Source organism: Oncorhynchus keta, chromosome 2 (assembly GCF_023373465.1).
Source record: "Oncorhynchus keta strain PuntledgeMale-10-30-2019 chromosome 2, Oket_V2, whole genome shotgun sequence".
In the NCBI taxonomy this organism is placed as follows: Eukaryota; Metazoa; Chordata; class Actinopteri; order Salmoniformes; family Salmonidae; genus Oncorhynchus; species Oncorhynchus keta.
In genome coordinates this window covers 20,230,383-20,250,345 of record NC_068422.1, presented here as the reverse complement: position 1 = coordinate 20,250,345, position 19,963 = coordinate 20,230,383, and the positions used below count along the sequence as shown (strand labels likewise).

The window sequence follows — 19,963 nt, the reverse complement described above, 5'->3', positions numbered from 1 at the left end:
CTCTAATATATAATTACATATTCACTATTAGCAAGTGCTTATAGGTTTTCCATGTAATTCAACAAATAGAACAATATTGCTGTTTTGCTGTATATTCAATACAGCATACTGTAAATTATGGTGCATTGTTGGAAAATGTTGTGGGGGGGAAGAATCGCTGGCTCCTTCTGATTGGGCTGGGAGCTTATATATGCTCCCAAGTGGCACAGCGGTCTAAGGCACTGCATCGCAGTGTTAGAGGTGTCACTACAGATCCTGGTTCGATCCCGGGTATCACAACCGGCCGTGATCGGGAATGCCATAGGGCGTCGCACAATTGGCTCAGTGTTGTCCTGGTTATGGTTTGGCCGGTGTAGGCCGTCATTGTAAAACATGAATTTGTTCTTAACTGGCTTGCCTAGTTAAATAAAGGTTGGTTAAAAAATATGTTAACGAGCTCGCAAATTTTTATATCTCTCATAATGAGTTTCACAGCAATAGTGACGGATGTGTTAACATGACAATTGTGTCAGAGTTTTGAGTGACCCTTCTCCCCCTTTTGTTCCATGCTGGCTGAAGACCTAGCTAGCCAGTAACTAGCTATCACCAGATACAGATGGAAATATATAAGTATCATTGCCATTGATGAATGGTGTAAACTTTCAATTATATTTGCTGACACCCAACAGTCAAATTTTTCCACCAGTAGAGTAGTTATTGAGCTATTTAAACCACTCCCCTCTGAAAACATACCTTCTCTGATGTTGGTTGCAAGGCGGTACTTATTTGAATTAGCTAAGAGAAAATCATGTTACCATTGGTGTATTAAAATGAGAGTTAAGGTGATTTGACCTTTTCCCCTTAACAATCCAACATCCTGAATGTAAGTGTTTCACATGGTGGAGGGGACCAGTAACTTTCTATTGAAACTTTATCATACTCTTGTTTGATCCAAAGAGCATTACATTAATTGAAGAACATGACTTTGACTGTTCATGACATTTTAATGTGTACAGGACTCAAATAGAGCCAATTACAAGGCACACCTTGAAATGTGTTAACAGTCAGCCTAACCTTTCCAACTTCTTGGTAGTTAGCCATGAGAGAAAAATGACGTAACATTTTTTTTTCTATACCTATAAGATATTATGGGTAATATCTTAGTCACTCAAAAGGCTACTGGGACATTTACGTGATCTGTGGTAGTAGTTTTCTAACAATTAAATGCATAAAGGGGACAGATCAGAGTGGCAGGTCGTAAACCTTTAATGGTAGAATATATAACAATGTCCATTTGATCTGTTCTGCCCAGTAATCACAACACGTTTGGAAGCCTTAGTTTAGGCCTCTTGAAGGTCAAGTAATATAAAACACCTAGCATTCATTAATATGCTGTCATGTACAAATGCCTAGCAACCAACATGCTTGCTTATTTTAAAAAGTAAAATACTGTTCAAAATAACTTTCTTACAGTTTATAAGTCACTTGTACAGTATTGTGCTGTTTATTTATTTAATGATTTATTTTTATTTCACCTTTATTTAACCAGGTAGGCAAGTTGAGAACAAGTTCTCATTTACAATTGCGACCTGGCCAAGATAAAGCAAAGCAGTTCAACAGATACAACGACACAGAGTTACACATGGAGTAAAACAAACATACAGTCAATAATACAGTATAAACAAGTCTATATACAATGTGAGCAAATGAGGTGAGAAGGGAGGTAAAGGCAAAAAAAGGCCATGGTGGCAAAGTAAATACAATATAGCAAGTAAAACACTGGAATGGTAGTTTTGCAATGGAAGAATATGCTGTGTTTATTTCTTTTAGTAAGTTATATGAAAATGGCATCAAGTTACCATGAATATCTCGGTAATGTATTGGCACTCTCCAGAGATGGTAAGAGATTTATCATAACATATCTTGTTATAATTACAATAAATGTGTAGACCAGTGTATCAACTATAACAACATTCTTAGTAACAGTTATAGAAACATTTCACTTGCTATGACTTTGATGTATTTTCTTTTAATATCCATATTGGTTGATCCACACTGGACAAGAGCAAGAACACTCACTAAGTGATCTAAATGCAAATGAAAACTTGCAAAGAACACTGGGTAATATGTCTTTGGGTAATTACAGTAATATATTGTAATTGGCACTGTAAATGTGATTACAGTAACTTACTTGGTACTGTAAATTAGATTAAAGTAACATTTGTGTAACCATAAAATAGATTAGAGTAGCTGTACAGAAAAATAGATGACAGTAACTTACTGGCCAAATGCTGCCAGTAAGTTACTGTACATTTTCAGGAAATGTTTTGCGGTGTGTCTATGAATTTGTCAGTGGTTATATTTATTAAGTGTGTGTGTGTGTGTGTGTGTGTGTGTGTGTGTGTGTGTGTGTGTGTGTGTGTGTGTGTGTGTGTGTGTGTGTGTGTTCTAGGGCATACAGTAGAGAAGAGGGTACAGAGCAGTTAATGAAAGTCTAGTTCCAGTTCTGCTTCAGTGGGTGTACAGAAGCCTTGATTAATTAACAAACCATTTAACTAGGCAAACGTTAGTGACGGTTGATTGTGGTGTGGGTGTATGTGTGCACGTGTACGGAGAGTTTGTCCATGTTTGCGTGTCCATCCACCTGAGGGAATTTGCTTGTCAGTTTTAGTGTACATACTACAGTGGGGTAAAAAAGTATTTAGTCAGCCACCAATTGTGCAAGTTCTCCCACTTAAAAAGACGAGAGAGGCCTGTAATTTTTATCATAGGTACACTTCAACTATGACAGACAAAATGAGAAAGACAAATCCAGAAAATCACATTGTAGGATTTTTTATGAATTTATTTGCAAATTATGGTGGAAAATAAGTATTTAGTCACCTACAAACAAGCAAGATTTCTGGCTCTCACAGATCTGTAACTTCTTCTTTAAGAGGCTCCTCTGTCCTCCACTTGTTACCTGTATTAACCTGTTGCGTCGAGCAATCCCATGTCCGGGAGCGTAATTATAGCCTCAAGCTCATTACCATAACGCAACGTTAACTATTCATGAAAATCGCAAATTAAATGAAATAAATACATTGGCTCACAAGCTTAGCCTTTTGTTAACAACACTGTCATCTCAGATTTTCAAAATATGCTACATAAACATTTGTGTAAGAGTATTGATAGCTCGCATAGCATTAAGCCTAGCATTAAGCAGGCAACATTTTCACAAAAACAAGAAAAGCATTCAAATAAAATAATTTACCTTTGAAGAACTTCAGATGTTTTCAATGAGGAGACTCTCAGTTAGATAGCAAATGTTCAGTTTTTCCAAAAATATTATTTGTGTAGGAGAAATCGCTCCATTTTGTTCATCACGTTTGGCTAAGAAAACCCCCCGAAAATTCAGTCATTACAACGGCAATTTTTTTTCCAAATTAACTCCATAATATCGACAGAAACATGGCAAACGTTGTTTAGAATCAATCCTCAAGGTGTTTTTCACATATCTATTCGATGATAAGTCATTCGTGGCAGTTTGGTTTCTCCTCTGAACCAAATGGAAAAATGCACGCAGCTGGAGATTGCGCAATAATTGCAACGGAGGACACCAACCGGAGCACCTGGTAAATGTAGTCTCTTATGGTCAATCTTCCAATGATATGCCTACAAATACGTCACAATGCTGCAGACACCTTGGGGAAACGACAGAAAGTGTAGGCTCATTCCTTGCACATTCACAGCCATATAAGGAGACATTGGAACAAAGCGCATTCAAAATCTTTTAACAGACCTCTGAGACTATCACAGTGCAGGTGCATTTATACGGAGACTTGATTACACACAGGTGGATTGTATTTATCATCATTAGTCATTTAGGTCAACATTGGATCATTCAGAGATCCTCACTGAACTTCTGGAGAGAGTTTGCTGCACTGAAAGTAAAGGGGCTGAATAATTTTGCACGCCCAATTTTTCAGTTTTTGATTTGTTAAAAAAGTTTGAAATATCCAATAAATGTCGTTCCACTTCATGATTGTGTCCCACTTGTTGTTGATTCTTCACAAAAAAATACAGTTTTATATCTTTATGTTTGAAGCCTGAAATGTGGCAAAAGGTCGCAAAGTTCAAGGGGGCCGAATACTTTCGCAAGGCACTGTAACTAGGTAGGCCAGTTGAGAATAAGTTCTCATTTACAACTGCGACCTGGCCAAGATAAAGCAAAGTAGTGCAACAAAAACAACAACAGAAAATTACACATAAACAAGCGTACAGTCAATAACACAACAGAAAAATCTATATACAGTGTGTGCAAATGTAGAAGATTAGGTAAGGCCATAAATAGGCCATAGAGGCGAAATAATTACAACTTAGCATTAACACTAGAGTGATAAATGTGCAGATGATGATGTGCAAGTAGTGATACTGGGGTGCAAGAGGGTAAGTAATAATATGGGGATGATGTAGTCGGTTGTGCTATTTACAGATTGGCTGTGTACAGGTACAGCGATCGGTCAGCTGCTTTGACAGCTGACGATTAAAGTTAGAGATATAAGTCTCCGTCTTCAGTGATTTTTGTAATTCGTTCCAGTCATTGGCAGCAGAGAACTGGAAGGAAAGGCGGCCAAAGTGTTGGCTTTTGAGATGACCAGTGAAATATACCTGCTGGAGTTTTACTAGCATTTAAAAGCAGTTGGAGGCCACTGAGGGAGTGTTGTAAGGCATTGAAGCTCGTTTGGAGGTTTGTTAACACAGTGTCCAAAGAAGGGCCAGATGTATACAGAATGGTGTCGTCTGCGTAGAAGTGGATCAGAGAATCACCAGCAGCTAGAGCGACATCATTGATATATACAGAGAAAAGAGCCGGCCTGAGAATTGAACCCTGTGGTACCCCTATAGAGACTGCCAGAGGTCCGGGCAACAGGCCCTCCGATTTGACACACTGAACTCTGTCTGAGAAGTAGTTGGTGAACCAGGCGAGGCATTCATTTGAGAAACCAAGGCTATTGAGTCTGCCGATAAGAATGCAATGATTGACAGAGTTGAAAGCCTTGTCCAGGTTGATGAAGACGGTTGCGCAGCACTGTATTTTATCGATGGAGGTTATGATATCGTTTAGGACCTTGAGTGTGGCTGTGGTGCACCCATGACCAGCTTGGAAATCAGATTGCATAGTGGAGAAGGTACGGTGGGATTCGATATGGTCGGTGATCTGTTTGTTAACTTAGTTTCAAAGATTTTTAGAAAGGCAGGGTAGGATGGATATAGGTCTGTAACAGACGGCAGCTATCCAATTGTTAGGGATCTCAGATGATATGAATGAGAGGTTGAACAGACTAGTAATAGGGGTTGCAAACATTGCGGCGGATCATTTTAGAGAGAGAGGGTCCAGATTGTCTAGCCCAGCTGATTTGTCGGGGTCCACATTTTTCAGTTCTTTCAGAACATCAGCTATCTGGATTTGGGTGAAGGAGAAATGGGGGAGGCTTGGGCAAGTTGCTGTGGGATTTGCAGAGCTGTTGACCAGGGTAGGGGTAGCCAGGTGCAAAGCATGGCCAGACGTAGAAAAATGCTTCTTGAAGTTCTCGATTATCGTAGATTTATTTGCCTCAGTGCAGTGGGCAGCTGGGAGGAGGTGCTCTTATTCTCCATGGACTTTACAGTGTCCCAGAACTTTTCGGAGTTTGTGCTACAGGATGCAAATTTCTATTTGAAAAAGCTAGCCATTGCTTTCCTAGCTGCCTGTGTATAGTGGTTCCTAACTTCCCTGAAAAATTGCATATCGCGGGTGCTATTCGATGCTAATGCAGAACGCCACAGGATGTTTTTGTGCTGGTCGTGGGCAGTCAAATCTGGAGTGAACCAATGTCTATATCTGTTCTTATTTCTACATTTTTTTAATGGGGCATGCTTATATAAGATGGTGAGGAAAGCACTTTTAAAGAATAACTAGGCGTCCTCCACTGATGGAATAAGGTCAATATCCTTCCAGGATACCCGGGCCAGGTCGATTTGAAAGGCCTGCTTGCTGAAGTGTTTTTAGGGAGAGTTTGACAGTGATGAGTGGTGGTCATTTGACCCCGAACCTATTATGGACACAGGCAATGAGGCAGTGATCGCTGAGATCCTGGTTGAAGACCGCACAGGTGTATTTAGAGGGCAGGTTGGTCAGGAGGATATCTATGAGGGTGCCTGTGTTTACAGATTTAGGGTTGTACCTGGTATGTTCCATGATAATTTGTGTAAGATTGTGGGTATCTAGCTTAGATTGTAGGATGGCCGGGGCATATCCCAGTTTAGGTTACCTAACAGTACAATCTCTGAAGATAATTGGGGGGAAATTAATTCACATATTGTGTCCAGGGCACAGCTCGGGGTTGAAGGGGGTCTATAACAAGCGGAACTATTGAGAGACTTATTTCTGAAAAGATGGATTTTTAAAAGTAGAAGCTTGAACTGTTTTGGCACAGTCCTGGATAGCATGACAGACCTCTGCAAGCTATCTCTGCAGTAGATTGCAACTCCACCCCCTTTGGCAGTTCTATCTTGTCGGAAAATGTTGTAGTTGGGGTTGGCGGAGTGTGCTAAAGCAGTGAATAAAACAAACTAAGGGAGGAGGCTTCTGATGTTAACATGCATGAAACCAATGCTTTTACGGTTACAGAAGTCAACAAATGAGAGCGCCTGGGGAATTGGAGTGGTGCTGCAGGGCCTGGGTTAACTTCACCAGAGGAACAGAGGAGGGGTAGAAGTCGCTCTGGATAAGAGCGTCTGCTAAATGACTTAAATGTAAATGTAAATGTAGGATAAGGGTACTGCTAAAGGCTATAAGAACAGGTCGTCTAGTGCATTCGGAACAGAGAGTAAAAGGAGCAGATTTCTGGTCGAGGAAGAATAGATTCAAGACATAATGTACAGACAAGGGAATAGTAGGATGTGAGTACAATGGGAGGTAAATCTATGCATTGAGGTACGATGAGAGAGGTTTTGTCTCTAGAGGCACCAGTTAAGCCAGGTGAGATCACCTTATGTGTCAGGGGTGGGACAAAAGGCCTATCTAAGGCATGTTTGGCAGGGCTGGAGCCTCTACAGTGAAATAAGACAATAATAACTCACCAAAACAGCAATAGACAAGGCATATTGACATTAGAGAGAGCCATGTGTAGCCAAGTGATCATAGGGTCCAATGAGCAGCAGTAGGTGAGTCAGGGAGCCCTTTGGTAGTCGCTACTGCGGTAGTCGAGCTGGAGACACGGTGATTCAGACAGCTAGCAGGCCGGGGCTAGCAGATGGGCCTACGGAGACGTCGCAACTGAAAAGCCTGTTGAAACCACGTTGGACGATTACGTCGGCAGACCAGTCATGATGGATCGGCGGGGATATGTGTCGGCAATGAAGGGTCCAGGCCAATTGGCAAAAAAGGCATTGTAGCCCAAGAATTAACTGATAGACCTCTTCGGCTAGCCGGGAGACGGGCCTAGCTCGAGGCTAGCTCAAGGCTAACTGGTGCTTGCTTCGGGACAGAGGCGTTTGGCCAGCAGTAGCCACTCAAATGCAGCTAGCTAGCTGCAATGATCCGGTGTAATGGACCAGGGCTTGCGGCAGGAATCCGGTGATGAGGTAGAGAAAAAGCAGTCCTATATGTTTTGGTTTGATATCGCGCTGTGCAGACTGGCAGGTATTGACCGAGCTGAAGCTGGCTGTAGTCCGAGTTAACGGTGAAGACCGCCAGCAGTGGCAAACTGACAACTAGCTAGTAGCTAGTTAGCTGGCTAGCTTCTGATTGGGGTTCCGATTCTAAGGTATAAAATAGCAGATCCGTACGACATTGGGTGAGGCTGGTTGCAGGAACGTATATTCAGTTCGTAGGTGGAAAGTAATATTAATAAATATATGAGAAAAACGACTATGTAAATGGGACAATACGGGACAAGACAAAACACACGTCCGACTGCTACACCCTCTTGGTGTGGATAACGGTTGCGGCTGCAGCAGCAGCATCTCAGTGGAGGAATGTGGCACAGACCCACGCAGACCCATGAGAAACTGCTGCCCATCATGATGAGTTCAGGTTTTTGTGGCCCCTACCCCCACCGAAGCTGCCCATCCCTGTTCTAAATCGTACCAGATAGGGGTTATTTGGCTTGTAACCAAAGTGGAACCCTTTTTGGTGCTATATAGAACCCTTTTTTGAATTTTCAATAAAGAACCATGATCATAAGGTTCTAAATTAAACCCGTATGGTGCTATAAAGAACCCTTTCCTAAGGTTCTATAAAGAATCAAAATGTTCCCCTATAGAGAATAGTTCTAAAAAAACTAAAAGGTTCTTTGTAGATCCTTTTGAAGAACCATGCAGGGTTTTTTGTTCTGGTCAACTATATTATTTTGTTAATTATCACCAACAGAGCAAAGAACCATTTTGTGAACAGCAAAGAATCATTGAAGAGCTCAAAGGGTTCTTTACCAAAGAACCATTGAGGAACGCTAATTTTGAAGTGTGTTCTTGGGGGCTTGAACAAAAAAAAGTGGTTTGCGATTTTGTTCATCCTGGTGAGCCGGCATTTTGAGTTGTATCTCTGGAATATCTTGGCATGCATCATTCAAGACTAAGTTTAAATGGTGTCAGTGCAACTGACATATATTGCAGAATGTCTCAGGAAAGACTGGCAGGGTTGGAAATACTCAGTGTAGAAAACAGTCGGGCTCACAACCTGGACCCTACAGGCCATGGTGAAAACATGCATTGTGATTGCTAGCTACGCTAGTTATCCTGTTAAGGAAGTTGAGAATTCAAGCAGCTTTTCGCAGCTTTTTGTTAAAAATCGCGCAACATTTCAGCGCCCTGCTATTCATGCCAGGAATATAGTATATGCATATGATTAGTATGTGTGGATAGAAAACACTCAGACGTTTCTAAAACTGGTTAAATCACGGCTGTGACTATAACAGAACGTGCGTTTCATCGAAAAGTGTATGAAAATATGATCACTGAAAATGGAAAAAATATCCATCGGCGACTTCAAGGAATTGTTCAAAGTGAACCGAATTAAAGTAGGCCGAGGTTGCAGTGCCTACAGCTTCCACACGTTGTCTAGAGTCTTGTCATTTGATTCACAATTGATTCTTGGTCTAACCGAATCAAGGGAACTCCTTCCCTCCGGTCTCCGACCAGATGTTTTGATCGAGCTCTCTTCGGACATGTTTTGGACACGGACAGCTAATGAATTTACATCGCCTCCTGATGAATTTTATCGCTTATTAACATGTACTAATACCTAAAGTTGCATTACAAAAGTATTTCGAAGTGTTTTGTGAAAGTTTATCGTCGACTTTTTGAATTTAAAAAAATGACGTTACGTTATGAAACGCTATTTTTTTCCGTTTATCACACAGTATTCTTAGATCGATATCTAGGCTATATATGGACCGATTTAATCGAAAAAAAGACCCTAAATTATGTTTATGGGACATCCAGGAGTGCCAAGAAAGAAGCTCGTCAGAGGTAATGAATGTTTTATATTTTATTTCTGCGTTTTGGGTAGGTTCGGCTATCGCAAAATCTGTCGTTAGGTGACGTTGCAGTATTTTGTGGGATACATGCTATCAGATAATAGCTTCTCATGCTTTCGCCGAAAAGCATGGTGGATAGATTCACAACGAGTGTAGCTTTAATTCAGTACATTGTATGTGCATTTTAATGAAAGTTTGAGTTTTATCAAAAACTATACGTGGCGCACTTGAAATTTCCGCTGATTGATGTTCCCACCACGCCACCACGGCCCTAACAAGTTATTTAGTTGTGGCCATCTTGTTCGTATCAACAAAAGCTTACTACAAATTCTAGCTAGCTAGCAACAACATTAGCGCAGCTCGCTAGTTAGCTTACATTAGCTACATCAGGCACAAGCCAAACAAGCTACTGCCACCTTGTGGCCTGGATTATTTAAATGAAGCATATCGAAAGTAAAGCTGTTCTATGTGAAAAACAATAAGTTGACTGCAGACACTCTGGGCTGAGGTGCTAAGTACCTATCGGCAGTCGGATTTATCGGTGTGTCTGACCCTTAACAAAATCAATGGGGCCCCCCATGAGGTCAGAGCCCTTGGGCACGTGCCCTGCATGCCCTGTCGGTATTCAGCCAAGATAACTTCCTAGACTAACTTACCAAAGTGTTAGTTGACATGACTAATTGAGTGAGTGTCAGTTAGTGAAAAGCTGCTGATGCTTAACCAAATGTCGAACATGCACCTTGTGTATTCTTCTATTGGAACTCTCAACAGTAAGTTGAGACCCCTTCATGAGTCGTCTGACAGCTCTGTCAGGAAAAGGTTTACTGATGAAGTGGAGAGGAGAAAAGCTGTTTATGTGTGTGTGTGTAGTTAGAAGCATAGCTGTGTGTGTGTGTGTGTGTGTGTGTGTGTGTGTGTGTGTGTGTGTGTGTGTGTGTGTGTGTGTGTGTGTGTGTGTGTGTGTGTGTGTGTGTGTGTGTGTGTGTGTGTGTGTGTGTGTGTGTGTGTGTGTGTGTGTGTGTGTGATAGATAAAGCTGCAGGACCAAACTGGGTGTTGAGAAAGAGAAAGTAACATAATAAAGTACAGATCGCCTCGGACTGTGGAGGAGGGTGACTCACTGCTCCTCCGCACAACGAGACAGAGAGAGAAAAAGAGACAAAGACAGAGAGAGAGAGAGGTTGTACTCCTCTGCCTCCGCTCATTCCATTCTCCACCTTTGCTTATTGTGTGCTGAGGCATCCACTTGTGGGCTATGGTGTGGGCATACATATACATCAACACGTCTGTGGGCTTTGTTGTTTTTGTTGTTGTTGTTGTTGTTGTGGAGGAGGAGGAGGAGAACCAGGGTGTAGGTGGGGGATGGGATTGTTCCAAGACAGAGGTAGGTGACCTTGGCCTGGGTTGAGGTTCGAGGGCCCCCGGCCCTGGTAGAAGCAGGTAATTGGTGTATACCACAGAATGGTGTTCTGACTGGAGATCAATACTCTGGTGTGTGTGTGTGTGTTTTATCCAGGCAAGGATTAAGAGGTTGTCTGGAGAAGATGTTGGCTATCTATTTGTTTTATCACCTGGATAACCCTGCTTTGGTTACCACCTAGACCACATTTGGTTACCACCTAGACCACATTTGGTTACCACCTAGACCACATTTGGTTACCACCTAGACCACAGTTGGTTACCACCTAGACCACATTTGGTTACCACCTCGACCACATGTGGTTACCACCTAGACCACATTTGGTTACCACCTAGACCATATTTGGTTACCACATGGACCACATTTCCTGATCTTGTGTGTCTCTCTCTCCTACACATTATCACACACGCACAATACTTTCCTGGCTGTGCCCTTCTATTTCAGTTTCCCCTCCATGGTTTCATATTCCATCATTTTATTCTCTCTGGCCTACTAATAATGATATGGTCAATTCAAATGAGCCATTTAAATATAATTATAGCTCATGCTGGAACCCAAAAAATACTACAGTCTACTATAGAATTATATAGTACTTACTATAGAATTATATAATGCACACTAGTATCCCTATGTCATGGGTAGTACTTACTATAGAATATTATAGTATACTGTAGAAAAGAACACTGTAGTAAATACTACAGTAATGTCTGCAAAAACACTTTTCTAACAATAGTAAATACCACAGTGTTTAATTTGCATATACCCTACCCATTTCCTTCCTCTATATCTCAATTTGAGCCACCCACTCGTGAGAAACCGACATGGCAAGTGTAGACCATATTGTGATCCCTTCAGGTTATAGGAAAGAGCACACCCCTGTCCTACCTACCTACCTACCTACCCACCCACCCACTCAACCACCCACGAAGTCGGAAGTTTACATACACCTCCGCCAAATACATTTAAACCCAGTTTTTCACAATTCCTGCCATTTAATCCAAGTAATCCCTGTTTTAGGTCAGTTAGGATCACCACTTTATTTTAGGAATGTGAAATGTCAGAATAAAAGTTGAGAGAATGATTTATTTCAGTTTTTATTTCTTCATCACATTCACATTGGGTCAGAAGTTTACATACACTCAATTAGTATTTGGTAGCATTGCCTTTAAGTTGTTTAACTTGGGTCGAACGTTTCGGGTAGCCTTCCACAAGCTTCCCACAATACATTGGGTGAATTTTGGCCCATTCCTCCTGACAGAGCTGGTGTAACTGAGTCAGGTTTGTAGGCATCCTTGCTCGCACACGCTTTTTCAGTTCTGCCCACACATGTTCTATAGGATTGAGGTCAGGGCTTTGTGATGTCCACTCCAAGACCTTGACTTTGTTGTCCTTAAGCCATTTTGCCACAACTTTGGAAGTATACTTGGGGTCATTGTACATTTGGAAGACCCATTTGCGACCAAGCTTTAACTTCCTGACTGATGTCTTGAGGTGATGCTTCAATATGTCCACATAATTTTCCTCACTCATGTTGCCATATATTTTGTGAAGTGTGCCACCCCCACAACATGATGCTGCCACCCCCGTGTTTCACGGTTGGGATGGTGTTTTCGGTTTGCAAGTATCCCCCCTTTTCCTCCAAACATAACGATGGCCATTATGGCCAAACAGTTCTATTTCTGTTTCATCAGACCAGAGGACATTTCTCCAAAAAGTATGATCTTTGTCCCCATGTGCAGTTGAAAACCGTAGTCTGGCTTTTTTCTGCCGATTTTGGAGCAGGGGCTTCTTCCTTGCTGAGCGGCCTTTCAGATTATGTCGATATAGGACTCGTTCTACTGTGGATATAGATCATTTTGTATCTGTTTCCTCCAGCATCTTCACAGGGTCCTTTGCTGTTGTTCTGGGATTGATTGCACTTTTCGCGCCAAAGTACGTTCATCTCTAGGAGACAGACCGCATCTCCTTCCTGAGCGGTATGACGGCTGCATGGTCCCATGGCGTTTATACGTGCATACTATTGTTTGTACAGATGAACGTGGTACCTTCAGGCGTTTGGAAATTGCTCCCAAGGACAATCCAGGTCTTTTTTCTGAGGTCTTGGCTGATTTCTTTAGAAACACTATAATGTTTTTGCAGACTTCCAGACTTGAATACGCATTTTTTAGTTGCAGGCAGTTTATTTGAAAAGGTCAAATGTATAATTGAGCTCCCTATGAATTTACCTGACACCCCTGTGCAGTCCTTTACCAGGTTCTCCTTTTCATCCTTCTCTGTTCCAGAAGTGTGTAAAGCCCAGAAAGAAATTGATTTAAAAAAATTCCCTGGCCCTAATGAACTAGACTCCCGCCTCCTACACCTAGCTGCAGACATCCCCCCTTAACATGTATTTTTTAACCTCACGCTTGATGTTAAGGAAATCCCCAAGTTATGGAAATCTGCTTTTGTACTGCCTCTCCTGAAAGGTGGAGATCCTTCGCTACTTAACAACTATCGACCCATATCAAAATTGTCTGTACTGTCAAAGGTACTGGAGTCCTTAGTTTTTAGGCAGTTAAAGGTCTACTTCCAAGAAAACAACATCTTAAATGGAATGCAGTCAGGTTTTAGGTCTGGCAGCACTGTTATGGCAACATTGAAGGTTTTAAATGACATCCACTGTGCTCTTGATAAGAAGTTACATTGTGTGTCTATTTTTATTGATTTGGCGAAGGCTTTTGACATCGTGGACCATGCTGTGTTAGTGCAAAGGTTCAAATGTTGTGGAATTACTGGTCATGTTCTAGATTGGTTTATAAATTACCTATCAAATCATACACAATGTGTAATGGCAGATGGTTGTAAATTTGAGCCCATAGAGGTGTGCTCAGGTGTTCTGCAAGGTTCTATTTTGGGCCCACTGTTGTTCATTTTGTATATCAACTACATTGGGGATCTTATTTAAACAGCGGATGTTCATTTTTATGCAGATGATACTGTTCTTTATTCAAGTGATTATACACTGATTTATAAGGCCATATTGGGTAAAATACAATTTTATCTCTGTTGTTTTTGTTGTCAGGTCAGTAAATAAATATCAATTACGGTCCCATTCTAATTTGCTTCTAACAGTACTAAAAATTAGAACAGGACATGGTAGAAATAGTTTCAGTTACTTAGCTCCGTGGTCCTGGAATTCTGTCATGAACATTTTAAAATGTGATGATCTAGTTTCGTTGGTGAAATTTAAACACTTGATCGATGTATATATCATAGAAGAGTGTAATTGTTTTTAGGCCAGCTGTTTTTAGTCAAGATGTTTGTTTTTAATGTACAATGTTTTTGTTGTACTGTATGTGTGTTTATAGTTTTGTTTAATATTGTGTTAGTGTATGTAAGTTGTTTTGTCTAAAACATTGTTCCTTCTGCTGCTATTGGACCAGCTGTCTATTGGAAAAGAGATGTTATCTCAATGAGAAAAAATCTGTATAAATAAAGGTAAAATAAAAGAATAGTAATTACTATAGTAATCTAAGCTAGATGTAATCTAAGCTAGATGTCCACAAAAAAGGAACCTACCAGGTACAACCCTAAATCTGTAACCATGATATCATCATGACCAACTTGCCCTCTAAAGTCCCCTCTGCTGTCTTCAACCAGGATCTCAGCGATCACTGCATCATTGCCTGCGTGCGTAATGGGTCCGCGGTCAAACGACCACCCCTCATCACTGTCAAATGCTAACTAAAACACTTTCTCCTTCACCCAAATTGAAATAGCTGATGTTCTGAAAGAGCTGCAAAATCTGGATCCCTACAAATCAGCTGGGCTAGACAATCTGGACCCTCTCTTTCTAAAATGATCACCCGAAAATGTTGCAACCCCTATTACTAGCCTATTCAACATCTTGTTCGTATCGTCTGAGATCCCCAAAGATTGGAAAGCTGCCACTGTCATCCCCCTCTTCAAAGGGGGAGACACTCTAGACCCAAACCGATAGACCCGATATGGACCGATATCTATCCTGCCCTGCCTTTCTAAAATCTTCAAAAGCCAAAGGTAATAAACAGATCACCGACCATTTCGAATCCCACCGTACCTTCCCCACTAAGTAATCTGGTTTCCGAGCTGGTCATAGGTGCACGTCAGTCACGCTCAAGGTTCTAAACGATATCATAACTGCCCTTGATAAAAGACAGTACTGTGCAGCCGTCTTCATCGACCTGACCAAGGCTTTTCGACTCTGTCAACCACCACATTCTTATCGGCAGACTCAATAGCCTTGGCTTCTCAAATGACTGCCTCGTCTGGTTCACCAACTACTTCTCAGATAGAGTTCAGTGTGTCAAATTGTAGGGCCTGTTGTCCAGACCTCTGGCAGTCTCTATGGTTTGTGCTACAGGGTTCAATTCTCGGGCCGACTCTTTTCTCTGTATATATTAATGATGGCACTGTAGCTGCTGGTGATTCTCTGATCCACCTCTACGCAGACGACACCATTCTGGCCCTTCTTTGGACACTGTGCTAACAATCCTCCAAATGAGCTTTCACGCCATACAACACTCTTTCCGTGGCCTTTTACCTTTATTTTACTAGGCATGTCAGTTAAGAACAAATTTTCATTTTCAATGACAGCCTAGGAACAGTGGGTTAACTGCCTGTTCAGGGGCAGAACGACAGATTTGTACCTTGTCAGCTCGGGGATTGTCAGCTCGTTGATTCGAACTTGCAACCTTTCGGTTACTAGTCCAACACTCTAACCACTAGGCTACCCTGCTGCTACCCTGCTTTTTTAATGCTAGTAAAATTAAGTGCATGCTCTTCAACCGATTGCTGCCCGCACCCTCCCATCCGACTTGCATCACTATTCTGGAAGGTTCTGACCTAGAATATGTGGACAACTACAAATACCTAGGTGTCTGGTTTAGACTGTAAACTCTCCTTTCAGATGCACATTAAGCATCTCCAGTCCAAAATTAAATCTAGAATCGGCTTCCTATTTCGCAACAAAGCCTCCTTCACTCATGCCACCAAACACACCCTCGTAAAACGGACTATCCTACCGATCCTTGACTTTGAGATGCCATTTACCAAATAGCCCCCAACACTCTACTTAGCAAATTGGATGTAGTCTATCACAGTGCCGTCCGTTTTATGACCAAAGCCCCATATACTATCCACCACTGCAACCTGTATGCTCTCCTTGGCTGGCCCTCACTACATATCCGTCGCCAAACCCACTGGCTCAATGTCGTCTATAAGTCTTTGCTAGGTAAAGCCTCAGCTCACTCGTCACCATAGCAACACCCACACACTCCAGCAGGTATACTTCACTGGTCAGCCCCAAAGCCAACACTTCCTTCGGCCGATTTTCCTACCAGTTCTCTGCTGCCAATGACTGGATCGAATTGCACTAAATCTCTGAAGCTAAATCTTCTGAATCTCTGGAGTCTTATATCTGCCTCTCTAACTTTAAGCATCAACTGTCAGAGCAGCTGACCGATCACTGTACCTGTACACAGCCAATCTGTACATTTTACATTCAACTACCTCATCCCCATATTATTACTTACCCTCTTGCTCTTTTGCACCCCAGTATCTCTTCTTGCACATTATCATCTGCACATCTATCACTCCAGTATTAATGCTAAATTGTAATTATTTTTCACCTATGGCCTATTTATTGCCTACCTCCCTACTCTTCTACATTTGCACACACTGTACATAGATTTTTCTATTGTTCTTTTATTTTGTGACTGTACGTTTGTTTATCTGCCACGCTGCTTTGTTTTATCTAGGCCAGTTCGCAGTTGTAAATGAGAACTTATTCTCAACTGACCTTCCTGTTTAAATAAAGGTGAAATAAAAATAAAAATAGTATATACAAGTTTTATTTTATTACAGTATTTATTCAATAGTTCACTGTAAATACTATAGTAAATACTACAGTAAAATTCACAAAATCACTGCAATGAATACTATAGTACTTAGACCATAGTATATATATATAGTATTTTCATGTGGGGATCTCCTTGAACAAACAAGATATATACTATACCTAGCCTGGGTATAAGTCTGTTTAGCCAACATTCCACTCTTTGTGCTTTGTGTCATATGCCAAAGATGTTTAACATGACAGGAGTGGCAAGGAGTGGAATAATAGCTAAACAGACTGGTACCCAGACTACTTTTTACCCACATCGATCTGTGTTTCACATATTCATTATACAGTGTTCCATGTGGGACTCAAAACCCCTGCTGTGGCCAGCAGCACCATGCTCACTCTCTCTCCTGTACTCTCCTCCTTTTCTCTTTTTTCTGGTCACCCAATTATTCCTCCCTCCTCCTCGCCTCCCTCCTCCTTTCTTATCCTTCCTACCCTCATATGCCCCTGCTCCACAAAAGAAGCACAAATGAGAGAGAGAGAGAGAGAGAGAGAGAGAGAGAGAGAGAGAGAGAGAGAGAGAGAGAGAGAGAGAGAGAGAGAGAGAGAGAGAGAGAGAGAGAGAGAGAGAGAGAGAGAGAGAGAGAGAGAGAGAGAGAGAGAGAGAGAGAGAGAGAGAGAGAGAGAGATATACAGAGAGATATACTGAGAGATATACTGAGAGAGAGAGAGATATACAGAGAGATATACTGAGAGAGAGAGAGATATACTGAGAGATATACTGAGAGAGAGAGAGATATACTGAGAGAGAGAGAGATATACTGAGACTGAGAGAGATATACTGAGAGAGATATACTGAGAGAGATATACTGAGACTGAGAGAGATATACTGAGACTGAGAGAGATATACTGAGACTGAGAGATACTGAGACTGAGAGATACTGAGAGAGAGAGATACTGAGAGAGAGAGATACTGAGACTGAGAGATACTGACAGAGAGAGATACTGACAGAGAGAGATACTGAGAGAGAGAGATACTGAGAGAGAGAGATACTGAGAGAGAGAGATACTGAGACAGAGATACTGAGACTGAGAGATACTGAGACTGAGAGATACTGAGACTGAGAGATACTGAGACTGAGAGATACTGAGGCTGAGAGATACTGAGACTGAGAGATACTGAGACTGAGAGATACTGAGAAGGGCTTCCCGGGCATCAACACCCAAAGCCAGGTTTTATTTTTGGGTGAGGTGCAAAGACACCCTCCACCTCTTTCCTTCTCCCTTTAGCTCCCTCACACCTTCTCTCGGATTTCTGAATGAGTGTAGATGATTCCGATTTACACACTTTCTCCTGGTTGGCTGTGCTCCTGGTTGGCTTGCTTGCAGTGTGTGAGCGCACGTGTGTGTGAGTGCACAGAGTAGGGTAGAGCACTGCTTCTGCTAGGCGTATTGCTGCTCGTGTCGACTAAAAAACATGTTATTTCTCTTTTCAGTCCATCATGGAGCAGTTTAACCCATGCTTGCGGAACTTTGTGGCCATGGGGAAGAGCTACGAGAAGGCCCTATCCAGTGAGTACATCCTTCTCTTCTTCTTTTCGTTTATCTCATTCCCCCTTCCTCTCCTCCTGTCCAGAGGACAGGCAAAGACCCATATCGATTGGCACTGTTTTATCTGAACTAGAAATAATCTCAGATGCTGGGTATATATTTCTCACGTTGGCAACTGTGTGTAGCCTATAGTCAGCATCCTCAGCATCCCTGAGCTCTTCTTGGACTTAGCTATGAATTTGATTGATTTGATAGTCTACTATTTGGAAAAGAGAATGCAAAGACCCCTAACAGAGAACGACTTCACTGTGTCCCCACCCTACATTGATTAAAACACCAAATTAACTCCAAGCTAGCCGTCAGTAGGTGTAGTCTCCCCTGAATGTTGATGTTTGTTTGATGTTTTCTGTTCTTTGTTGGGAGGCTCAGGATTCCTTCCTCATTTAATGTCCCGTTAGAATGTTTCATGTCAAAATCTTGCCCTCTCTTCTCCTCTTTTCCGCTTCACTAGCATCCCTGCATATCTTCAAGTCAAGTCATTTTTATTGTATTTCTTTGGTTGTTCACAAGTCGGGATATGATGTGGTGATCCAGGTGTTTGTGTGGAGTAGATATATGGGTGAGAGCAGGAGCACACCACTTTTGAGATATCTCCAGGAAGGTGTGTAAGTGGGGGGTTGTAAGTGGAGCGTAGTCTAATAGGAACTAGGGCAAGCGGCGCTGAGAGAATAAAACTGGTATCCAGGACAGAACTAGTATCCAGGTCAGCCAGAGGAAGGAGAGGAGGAGAGAAAGAGAGAAGAATACATTGGAGTTACAGAGTCTTGCTGCTTCTATTCATCAGTACGCCTGTACTATGAGAGAGAGAGAGAGAGAGAGAGAGAGAGAGAGAGAGAGAGAGAGAGAGAGAGAGAGAGAGAGAGAGAGAGAGAGAGAGAGAGAGAGAGAGAGAGAGAGAGAGAGAGAGAGAGAGAGAGAGAGAGAGAGAGAGAGAGAGGTGCAGGGATTGAGAGAGAGGTGCAGGGATTGAGAGAGAGGTGCAGGGATTGAGAGAGAGAAGGGGGGTGCGGGGATTAAGAGAGAGAAGGGGGGTGCGGGGATTAAGAGAGAGAGAGGGGGTGCGGGGATTAAGAGAGAGAGGGCGGGGATTAAGAGAGAGGGGTGCAGGGATTGAGAGAGAGAGGTGCAGGGATTGAGAGAAACAGGGAACACGGTAGAGAGAGAGGGTGTGCAGGGATTGAGAGAGAGAGGGTGTGCAGGGATTGAGAGAGAGAGGGGGCGCAGGGATTGAGAGAGAGAGGTGCAGGGATTGAGAGAGAGAGGTGCAGGGATTGAGAGAGAGAGGTGCAGAAAGAGAGAGAGAGAGAGGGAGGTGCAGAGAGAGGGGGAGGTGCAGAGAGAGAGAGATGGAGGTGCAGAGAGAGAGAGAGAGAGAGAGAGAGAGAGAGAGAGTGCAGTGATTGAGAGAGAGAGGTGCAGGGATTGAGAGAAACAGGGAACGCGGTAGAGAGACAGAAGTGCAGGGTTTTGAGAGAAACAGGGAAAGCGGTAGAGAGACAGAAGTGAAGGGATTGAGAGAAACAGGGAACGCGGTAGAGAGATAGAAGTGCAGGGATTGAGAGAAACAGGGAACGCGGTAGAGAGACAGAAG

The 19,963-nt window shown here is 42.3% G+C and overlaps 1 protein-coding gene across 4 annotated transcripts in view; it reads left to right on the top strand.

Annotated features, from left to right (window-relative positions):
• LOC118397586 (brain-specific angiogenesis inhibitor 1-associated protein 2-like) overlaps positions 1–19,963 on the top strand; it is a 185,008-nt gene that overhangs the window by 29,932 nt on the left and 135,113 nt on the right. For all 4 annotated transcript variants that reach the window (XM_035792544.2, XM_035792523.2, XM_052473438.1 and 1 more), the window contains exon 2: positions 18,258–18,333. In XM_035792544.2, the coding sequence (XP_035648437.1) occupies positions 18,258–18,333 (76 nt within the window). The remainder of the gene's footprint in view (positions 1–18,257; positions 18,334–19,963) is intronic.